General features: G+C 52.2%; 1 protein-coding gene across 1 annotated transcript; it reads left to right on the plus strand.

Moving 5' to 3' along the window:
* The first annotated feature begins 2,108 nt into the window (after positions 1–2,108).
* Positions 2,109–7,618, plus strand: RND2 (Rho family GTPase 2). Its single transcript, XM_010289361.1, has 3 exons — positions 2,109–2,255; positions 6,347–6,481; positions 7,370–7,618. The coding sequence occupies exons 1-3, from the start codon at positions 2,109–2,111 to the stop codon at positions 7,616–7,618; spliced, it is 531 nt and encodes a 176-aa protein (XP_010287663.1).
* Positions 7,619–11,003: the final 3,385 nt, after the last annotated feature.

An 11,003-nucleotide genomic window follows, 5' to 3' on the forward strand; every position in this document is an offset into this window, starting at 1 on the left:
GCTCTGCCAGTCATGAACTGAAGCAGCTTGAGCCTGAAGCGAGGTCAGAAATCTCCACGCGTAGGACACAGGGTTGCCCTGGCTCACTGTGCCTCCTTGCGCACCAGCCTGCGTCCCCAGATCAGGGACTGGCTCCTTTCCACGCAGGGAACATGACTTTCCCTCTAGGAAGAGGGCTGGGCTCTGCAGAGATTAGGGTCTGTTTCTTCTGTGCTGGATTCCAACTGCTTTTTTTCCCATTGACTTCACAGGGACAGAGACTCGAGCTGTGGCTTCTCCCACTGGTGGGAGCAAGGGGTACAGGTGCCTTTGCTCCTGCAGCTGGCAGCAGTGGCTGTAAGAGCTGGAGATACCTGTAGTCGATTTTGCTGCGAATCCAAATGTGCATCGAATCCCAGGGTCCTTGCCCCGGGTTCCATGAGAGTGGTGAGGGCTGCGTGGGCATGGCTGTGGCTGCGCTGGTTGGAGCGTGCCCTGACCTCTGTGCTGCAGAGGTCCCAGTGGTGGCTGCCGTTGGTACCTTGCTGTGAGCTGGTATCAAGGGGAGAGTGGGCGGCCAGACTCGGGAGCTGGGCAGGGTTTGGGAAGACAGCACAGCTCAGCCTGCCCTGTGTGGGCTCTGGGCAGAGGAAGGAGCAATCACGGCCAGGTCTGCTCTCCTGTCTGAGTCTTGCAGAGGGATCGGGGGTGTTTGCAAAGCACCTGGCGTGCAGAGCTGTGCTGGAGGGGCTGTACCCCTCTCTGTGCCGTGCATCGGCTGTGAGCCCCTGTGCAGCCAACAGCTCCGTGGGAGCCCCTGCGGAGAATCAGCCTATTCTTTCTCGCTTATCCCAGGCAGATTCCCATCCTCCTGGAAACATAAGCCACCATCATCCATAATTCATCAGGTGCTGAACTTCATCAAGGAGCCATCTGACACCTGAGCTGGGTTCTCCACCCTCCTCCCAGGGTGGGAAAGTGCTGGGTCCGGGGTCCCAAGGGGCCTCGGCAGGAAGCACGTCCGGTTTCCTTGGCCTCAGGGTGGGCAACCCTTCTTTTGGAGGAGGCAGATTCAACAAGGACTCTGGTGTCTCTGCTTCCTCTTTTCATAAATAAACATCTGCTTCTTATCCCTCCAGGAAGTTTAAGCCATTGTAAAGCCAAATATAAAACTGAAACAGTGTTTTTAAGTAGCAATGAGCTGATTGCCCCATTACTGTTTACTGAGGCATCTACAATTGCACACAGAATGCACTTCAAATAAAAGCCTTGTGGGACAATGATTTTTAATGCCTGAAATTTGCATTGAAGGGGGGTGTGTGTGTGTGCATGTATGCACATGTGTGTGTGCAGCAGAAGCTGTGCAGGATTCAGGCTGGGCTCTCTGCCTGCACACTGAGAAATCCTGCAGAATACAGAGTCATCCGCTCCAGTTTACAGCTTGTTCACCAAATCCTGTCACATCTTTTATGTATCAAAAATGATCTGTCTGACTTTTCCCAGCACAAATCCAGAGCAAAAGGCAATTCTTTTCTTACCTGTCTTAAATTCTCACAATCTATGTATATATAACCCTGTATAAAGTTAGCAAGAGAGGATAAAAAAATAGCAGCAGCATTCCCTGTCGTCTCTCAGCCACACCTTTCCACCGTTAGTGGTACAGCAACTGCATGACAAGTGATAGGATACCTACGCAAATGGCGAAGAAGGCATGTGCTGCTCCACAGTATCACAGCCCTTCCAAGCTCCCCTTTCTGCAGTGAGCCAGCACGCCCTGGTAGCACAGCTCAATCGCCTCTTACTTGCCAGGTGCTTACTAGGGAGGGAGGGGGATGCAAAACGTGCATTTATTTCCACTCTGCAAAGGGATAAATACAAGAACACAAGGAGAAAACCTCTGACTTCCACACCTAAACAAAGGGACCAAATCCTCTGCAGACCAAACTCTACTGAACCTAATGACGTCTGGTCACTGGTCAAAAGCTTGGGTCAGCGTTCTTTATCTCCAACAGAGCAGTTTGCATCATGTGACAATGTCTCCAGTTCTTACTGGAATTAAAGATCTCTCTGCCTGGCAGAGAGGGCTGGGGGTCCTAGTCTGCCCACTGGGGTAACAAGCAGTTGGTGGGATGAGACTTTCCACTCACCTCACACTCCTCTCTGCAGGCTCAGCATATTATGACAATGTCCGTCCCTTGGCCTACCCGGACTCGGATGCTGTGCTCATCTGCTTTGACATCAGCCGCCCAGAGACCCTGGACAGCGTGCTCAAGAAGGTGAGTGCACGGCATGCCTTCCAGCTGGTGAGATAAGTCCTCTGCAGCGGCACATGGAGCTGCCCTGGGGTCCCTCTTCCCTGAGGCTGTCATCTAGGGCTAAGAGTTCTGGCCTTGTGGCCAAGCCTTGGCTGCAGTTTGTGTGCTTAGATGAGGATGGTCGGCTGCTGCTGATCCCTACATGGTCTATGCAGAAAGCAAGATACTGCCATTTGAAAGGAGCCCAGTGAATGGTGCAGCTCATGGTAGCTTGCAGCATGTGTATGGGATCTGTGTCTACACACACATACAAATGTGGGGAAAGAGAGAAATGTAAGGGATTTGTTCTGTTTTTCATGAAGGCCTTGGAAAGTGTTGTGCATCTCTTGTTAGCATAACCACCAGTGAGTGTGCTATGGATTGCTTGCACCAAGCAAACTTGCTTGGTGCCTGTTGCCATGCAAGTAGAGAGCTCAGTTTTTTGGCTGTCCCCTCAGTTCAGCATCTGCACAGTAAGAAAGACAGTGGTTGGTTCCCTGTAGCATGACAACAAGAATAATGAGCTGTGGCACTGAATTTCAAGCCTTGAATGAATAAAATGAGATGGCACAATGCCACTGGACTGGATAGCACACAGGGCCCTGAACACCGTCTGCCCTGGCAGAGCTGACTGGCCATGCTCTGCGTTAGCAGCCGGGGGTTTTCTATCTGCAGGTTCGTGCCTTTCAGCAAAGCAGGTATTTCCAGCTGGCAAGTCTGGCAGGTCGTGGAGAGCCCCACAGGGGTGGGGACCTGCTGTGGACCACCACTGGCTGGCCTCGCAGCAGGTCCTTGTCTGCCATGCTCTGGGGGAGTAAGTGGCACCCAGAGAGAGGTTCCCATGCGAGGCTTTCCTCTGAGATGTCATGAAGTCCAGCAACTTGGGATGCTGCTCAGGGGAGAGGGTAAACGACCTCCTGGCCACTCGCATCCCTTGGTCCTGGCTACACCCTGCTTCCTTCCATGAAATTCAGGGCGCTGTGGTTTCAGTGAGCTCTCACTGCTGTGCAGCAAAGCTGCAGAGAGCTCACTGGAGGCTACGTCCTGTCCCAGAGGTGACTCCTGGCTGGCATCTCATTCGTGAAGCTCTCTGAGACACCGAGGTGTGAAAAGCACTACAGAATAGTGATTCCTGTAGCTGTTCTCCCCAGTGACACCCAGGCTGCCAGGGCTGGGATGGCCACTGTCTGAACAAGTCACATTGTACTCACTGCCCTCTTGGCCTCTCCACATTTTGCCAAATGTTGTGCTGAAGCAAGTGCCTCTTACTCAGCTGCTGGGAGCGCTGAGAAGTGGGTCTGTGTCTCAGAAGTGTCCTGGTGAGGGGATAAAGACCCTTCAGATAACTCGGTCAATGGCTCAGTGTTCGTTTCCAAAGCAGGTCCCGGGTACCAAGTGTGCTGGGTGGAGGGAGGTGTGTTCCATGTGGACTGCAAGAATTCACCGCTCAGCTTGGGTGTCAGCAGAATAATAATGCAAGCATATTACTTACACCTTAATGAGAGATAAACCCATGAATAATTAGCTGGGGTTGGGATTTATTTGTGTGTCTCTGCACACTCTTCATGTGAGTCCACACTGCTCAGTGCAAGGTCTTCTCTGTGCAGCCTGACAGATGCTTTGAGTACTGTTAGGCAATGTCTTTTTGATACAGTGACTTAAAATAAACCCTAAATCACAGGGGATTTCTTAAGTGCCTCTGAGTAGATGCCTCATTTCCTTTGGTGCAGGTTTGCAGCCTGTGGAGGTGAGGAAAATTCCTAAGACACCATGAAGCTGAAATAGATTTTAGGCAAATAGGGAAAATAACACTCCCTATTCAAGCCTCAGGCAAAAAAGCTAATTCAGCAGAGGAAACCTTTATTATTACTGCTTACTTACTATTATTACTTCTGATGACTGGGCTGCCTGTACAGCACGTGCAGTTGAAGGGAAAGGAACCGTGTGACAGAATGCAAACCAGCAGCTCTTCACTTCATACAAAGCAGCTTTTCGTGCGGTGGTGCCTTCGTTCTGACAAGTCTTGGTAGCGCAGCAGCTCTTAGGCTCCCTAAGGTGTCAGTCATGTGAGAAGAGGGTTGTACCTCTCCCCATAGGTGGGGGAGCCCTATGTCGTTACAGACAGCTGTGAGCTCTGCCTCTAAGAACGGACCCTATAGCTCAATCCCTTTGAGGATTTTCATCCTTCAGGAAAACGAGGGTGCTTGAATTCCAGCTCCAAAAGAACTGCATCCTCCTCCTCTTGAGAGTGTGTTAGACCTTGACGCTGTGCATCCGTGCTGCCAGAAATCCAGAAGCTGTGCGGCCTGGCGTGCTCCCTGGTGCTGGGGATGTGTGTGACTCCTGGTGGACCACGTCCCTGGCGGCAGGGAAGGGGCGTGCATGGTGAAGATACTTGAGCCCATCTCCTGGTGAAAAATAAGATTTTTCCGTATTGTGCAGTTGCTTTGGTCTGATACTGGTCGAATGAAACTTGGGTCATTCTTGGCACTTCCTTTCCCCATCAGGTTATGGGCACTGAGTTGTGGGCTTGGTTTTCTTTCCCCTTCTAATTGCATAGGGTATATGCTTAACCATCAATTAGCATATCAGGAAATTGCTAATTCCAAGTGACATCTTTAGCCCGGGGTAATGTCTGTGTATCATCTGCCTTCTACTTCAGAAACACTAGATAAGTCACCAGTGTGTTGACACGCTGGTGGGGCTGTACAGCTCTCCCCTGGGGGAGGTCACAGGTGAGGGTTTTATTTACTGCTGCGGACACTTAGCTGCACACTGGGCATTAATTTTTGGAGCTCTGAAAGGGACCATTAGTGCAAAGGAAGTGGATGTTTGCCCTGGCCTTCTCCTTCCATCATTTCAATTCTTTATTTCCCTGGCTGTAGCTACGCTCTGAATGTCTTAATGTCTTTACACGTGGCTCCCAATAATAAATAAGGAGTTTGCTGTGCAAAGAGCTCCCCACTGACTGTGGTTCAAAAGGTCTAGTGAGGTTGACCTTTGGAGTTCCAGATCTGTGCGCCAGACTGTGTTATTCTTCCCCAGTCATACCAGGAGTGGTCTCCCATTGCCTAGCGCAGGGGACTGCAGCTTAGATTTAGCAGGTTTGCAGGGCGTATCTGGAACAAGTGAGCATAAAGTTATCTGAGAGGCACTCTGACCATTCCCATCCTTGCCTGTGGCGGTCATTAAAAAGTGCCCTGATGGGCTAGTAAGTGCCCTGAACGGCTGTGACCGCTCTTGGGAAAAGCCATACTTGCCAGAGTGCATGGTCTTGGCCTCTGAAGTCTGCTTTCCAAACCCGATCCCATTAGAGCCTCACGTTGTTTTCAGAACACCGAAAGCTGGCTGTCCCTGTGCTTCCCATCTTCATCAGTCTCCAGAGCCGCTCCCGGCCTGCCTCCTCGCTGAGGGCCACCGTTGACCACAGTGACCACCACTGCCCGTGCCCCTTGCCCTCTTCCTGAAATCTGGGCATGCAGGCTGCAGCGGGGACAAAACGTGCCTCAGTGCTGGCACCAGACACCGCAGGTCCGAGGCAAGAGACCTGAAAGTGGCCTTGCAGTGGCTACCAGTAGCCATCCTAGTACCCTGATTGGTCCAGTTCCAGGTCTTGCGCAGAGATGAGCCAGGCCAGGATGTGCTGATGGTCGGGAGGTGCTGGGACACCGGCCGGCTGCAGTTGTCGTTCCTCTGTGGGAGAGGGAAGTGCTGTTTGCTGGTGCGAGCACGAGAAACTATGGACCAGACTTGCAGGCTCTGCTGTGGCAGTGAGGCATGGAGGCGTTTGGCTGGATGATGCTGTCCGGTAGGAACTGATGGCACGACTCTCCTGGCCTGCCCTTCCCTCCAGGGCTGGGGGATCTTGGATGGGGCTCTTGGATGGCCTGGTTGGAAAGGGGATGGGAGTGACGAGCTGAGACCCTGTGACTGCCTTTATTGTTCCAACCTCGGCCCTTTCACAAGCTGCCTGCTGCTAAAATTAACTTGATGTGGAGGTGCTGCCGGGCCTCGTGAAGTATCTTATACGCTAGCAGCCCCTGAGCACCTTCTCCCTCTTGTGTCCTCTGCAGTGGCAAGGGGAAACTCAGGAGTTCTGCCCCAATGCGAAGATTGTGCTGGTCGGCTGCAAGCTGGACATGCGGACGGACTTAAACACGCTCCGGGAGCTTTCCAAGCAGCGCCTCATCCCAGTGACGCACGAGCAGGTGTGTTTCAGCTGCCGTCCCCGTAGGGCTCGGGGAGGTGGGGCAGGGACTTTTCTGCAGGACCTACTAGTACAAGGAGGCTCAGCAGCAAATGACCCGCTGCGCCCAGGGCTCGGTCTGAAGCTGGTTTGATCTTGGCTCCTGGACTCTGAGCTGCTTATGCTTAACAGCACTCTTTTCCCCAGCTCTGGCAGACCCTGACTTATTCCTGATCCTCTGCTGAACAGCCTCCTGGTTAGTAGCTGAAAAGTCTTTCCTCAAAGGTGGTGGAGATGCCCGATTTGGCAAGTTGGACTGGCTAAAGGGGAGTGTTATGCTTCTGCATCTCCTAGTTCAGTGCAGCTCTTTCTGCTCCAAGTGGCTCCTCCTTGGGTTCTGCGTTGGGGCAACGCTGCCAGGCGGGGTGCAAGCCGCAGCTGGGGGATCTGAGGGTCTGCTGCCAGGGACCCAGCAGTGTCTCCAGGCTGGCCCAGAGACGTCGTCTCTGTGGTGCAGTGCAGGGGTGGCTGCGCTCCGGACTGCTCTGTGCCTGGCTCTGTGCTGTGCAGAGCAGGTCCCCGAGGACTGTCCTGGTGAGAGAGGTTGTCTGGGCCTTCAGCTGCAGGGGTGGCACGACGTTAGTGAGAAAGTGCAAGTGATTCAGGGTCCAGCGCCCGGTGGCACTGTCTGCTTGGGAGGCCACTCTCGTGTCTGGCGCGCTCGCAGATGCTTGCACTTTATTTGCAGAGGTGATGAGTAAACGTCGTGAGAGCTGCTCCCAGCTGTGTCACGGTGCTCTGATAGGGCTGCCAGCACAGACAGGGCTGATGGTGATGTGAAAGATGCTCCTGGCAGACCGCTGGTGTCTTAACCTTCTTCCCTCTTCCTCTCCCTCTCTCTGGACCGCAGGGCAGTGCACTGGCGCGGCAGATTGGGGCAGTGGCCTATGCAGAGTGCTCCTCCAAAGTCTCGGAGAACAGCGTACGGGATGTGTTTCATGTGACCACACTTGCCTCGGTCAACAGGGTGCACAAGAACTTGAAGCGCAGCAACTCCAAACGGGGACTGAAGCGGGCATCACAGATGCCCGGCAGGACGGACTTACTGAATGACACAGAGATCAGGAAAGACCGAGCCAAGAGCTGCTCCATCATGTGAAAAACAGGCTGTAAATAATGTGTGTGTGTTGTCCATTTTGTACAGTAACGGGCTGAGACAAGGGCATGGTGCTGGCTGCAGGAGCCAGACCACCTTTCCAAAGCCTCTCTCAGTCTCTAGGGCTGAGCAAAGGTCCCAGCTGCAAACGGGGGTGCACGAGTCGCCCCCGCCGTGGAGACTTCTGGGTTGGCTGCTGCTGTGCGGATTGCTTTGGGTGAAGGAACCACTTGGCAGAGGACTATTCAGGTGCTGGAAGGTCTGTGACTGGGTGAAACTGAGTAAAAAGGAGCAATCCTGTGCGTGTGCCACCCTCCTGTACCCATGGCCCAGCCTCTGTGCCTGTGTGCAGCTATACAGCACACACAGCGTGGGGTGGTGGGCTGTGTGGGACCGGGACTGGAGGGTGGGAGGTGGGTGGAATTGCTAGCAGCAGAGTGCGACCAGGAGGAGGTATTCTTCCAATCTTGCTTTAGAAGAGAAATGGTGTTTGAGGTGGTGCTGCCTTCAGCTAGGCTGGACGGCAAGTCGCTATGGGAGGTGCAGGTCTGGGCCAGAGCTGGGAGGGGAGGCACCCTGGGAAGGAACCTTAACCTGACCAGACACCACAGTAGTCCACCTCCTGCAAATAAAATAGATAGATGGCTCTTTACACAGTATTTTAGATACTTGAACTCAATTTGAAATGCAGCAGAGTGGATCTGGCTCCAAGGGAGAGGTCTATCCCAGTAGGTGCATCCTTAGAGTTGTGGTTCCCTTCAGCAAGCAAATGCCACTTGGGAGCTTGTGTCCCAGCTGCTGCCAGCCTGGTTACTCATCAGACTGCTCCCTGCCATGGGCAGCTGTGCTTCCAAGGCACATCGTAGCTTCCGAAAAAGCAGACTGCAATAACTATTCATATCCTGCTCTGCACCCATTTCCAGCTGCAGATTGTGTTGCATGGTGCTGTGTTTGTCTGGTACAAGTAACCAAAAAGATTATATGCTTGTCTGCAGCCTGTCTCCACTGTGGCAGTAGGAGGGAAGGTGCTCCCTGCCCCTCTTGCCCTTCTGTACAGTTCCCTCCCAACACCTCTCATTGCTTTTGCTGCTGCCCTCTCTAAATGCCTTTGACTACAGTGTTAGCCTTGACTTAATGTCACATAGACACTTTAAGGAGAAAAAAAAAAAGCTGTTCCATTGCCAGATCCATCTGTGTCAGTGGGCTACAGAAAACAAATAAACCATTGGAAAATGCATAGTGCTTGACTGGTCATTTTTAATAGTCAAACCAGGCATCCTCTCAAAATGTCTTACTGCCTAACTTCTATTTGTGTCCTAATGTATCTCTCTAGCTCTTGAAATATACTCACACATACCCTTGAGTGAAAAACATGGAGGGCTTAGCTTGCATGTGTTCATTTTGGAGCTGAAACACCTGCCTTGAATAACCTCTCACTCCATCCTGAATCTTTAAACACTCTGGAGCATTTGCAGGTTGTCTATGCCCAATCCACCAGTCTGAACTGACACGAGCGGTCCCTGTCCTCGCTATGTCAATAGCTGCAAATGAAGGTAGCTTTTGACTTAATATTTTGTGTCTGCTCCCCTGCCCAGGTCTTAGACTTCAGCTGTGTCATGAAGGCTAGTTGGGGAATTGGAGCAGCTATGTTACCAGCACAAGAAAAGCTCAAGTAATGGCTCACTGTTGTTGTGCTGGGTGCAGGTTGCAAGAGCATGAAAATGCCCATCAGCAGTCTGTGAGGAAAGAAACTGAGCAAGATGCTATCCCAAGAACAGCCTTAGCATCACGATGCTTTTCTCTTACTCTTCAGGGTCCCCAGAGCCTTTGCAGCCATTAGTGAACAAAACCATGTCTCTGCTTCAACAGTAGCAATCAGTGGCTCACAAGTGTCACTACCAAGTACCTTAACCTGTGTGCATTTGTGCTTATCATCCTCGTGTAATATAATCAGTGTCTGCCTTCTTCCCATGTAGGCACAGCAGTACTTGGCAAGCACATCTCCCTTTTTCTATCAATCATGTAGCACCTTTTAGGCTTTTGAATTTAATCTGTCAGTCTCTACAAATGCAGTTTCTGGTCCAGTGATTAGTGGCTCTATATTAACTTGTTAGCTCACTCTATAAGCAAATCTCTAGTAGTGGGTAGCAATTGTCAAAACGGAGCTGTGCTGAGTGTAGGTACATGAAGGAATGTGCTGTTGCTACAGGAGGTGGCTGTAAGCCCCACTGGGATGTCAGCTGGGTGCCTGTTCCCCTCCAACTTCTGCAAAGAGCGGTCTGGAGACATGCAAGAAAGCCAGCAAAGCCTGCGGAGGGACTGCAGGTGTTGGGCTGTTTAACCAGAGCGGAGAGAAGCAGGAGGGGCAACGGCTGAGGCATTGCCTCAGTGTGACAGACCAAACAGAGTTTGGCGGGCGAGAGAATACCCTATTTGCCTACACAGTGAGCTGGGAAGCGGCAGGATTGAAGAGCCAGGCACCAACTGCTCACCCTCCCCGTCCAGGGTCTGTGGCAGCACCACCGTCCCCTCCCTCACGCTGGGAGGAGATGCTGCTGCTGACGGAGCTGTGCTGATGTTTGTGCAGAGCTGGTCCTCAGTGGAGACGGGCTTGGGATGCTTGGCAGCTCCCCGCAATGCTGTCCTGTTTTCTTGGGTCATTGGTGCGGAAAGATAATTCAGCTCCCAGTGGCCCTGGCTGTTAGCTCTGCTGTGAGTACAGTGGTACTTCCCGTGCTGCTGCTGGTGATTTTCTTTTTGTACACTGAACTTCTCAGGCTCTTGCTGCTCAAATGGCCCTTGGGGATGGATTGTGGCAGTGTAAAGACATACGTCCCAGCAGCAGCTCTGGAAGAACCAGTCGGAATTAATGGCAATCAAAACCTCTCAAAAGACTGAGGCAAGTGAAACAGCCTCCAAGACCATTTGTCATGAAGTAAATGAGCTGGATCCTTGGGCGGGGTGAAATAAAAGATGTTAAAGCCCATGGGGTTTATATATTCAGTTTCCATCAGCAGGCTCCTTTCTTGAAGGCATGTGAACATATCTGCTGCTGCTCATGGCCCAGGTACAGAACCCAAAACAGTCAAAGGTATTTTAGGGTGCTGACCTCTAAGGAAGTGGTTTCCAGGAGGATGGAGCATTGCAGTCCTGCTGTGTCAGTGCATTTACTACATCCACCTGCCTCTGCATGGTACCCAACATCTCTAAACACTTGGGGCATTTGCCATGTGCTGCCGGGAGCATCTTAATGTGGGACCAGGGTTTTCCGCATGCCTGCCTTAGGGGTGACAGCCTGACACACTCTCAGCTGAGATGTGGAGGGGCAAGAGGCTGTGACTGGCAAAACCAGGGAAGGGTACTACAGCCCAAGGATTCCCAGCGATAT

This window comes from Phaethon lepturus, unplaced genomic scaffold, assembly GCF_000687285.1.
Source record: "Phaethon lepturus isolate BGI_N335 unplaced genomic scaffold, ASM68728v1 scaffold57626, whole genome shotgun sequence".
NCBI lineage: Eukaryota > Metazoa > Chordata > Aves > Phaethontiformes > Phaethontidae > Phaethon > Phaethon lepturus.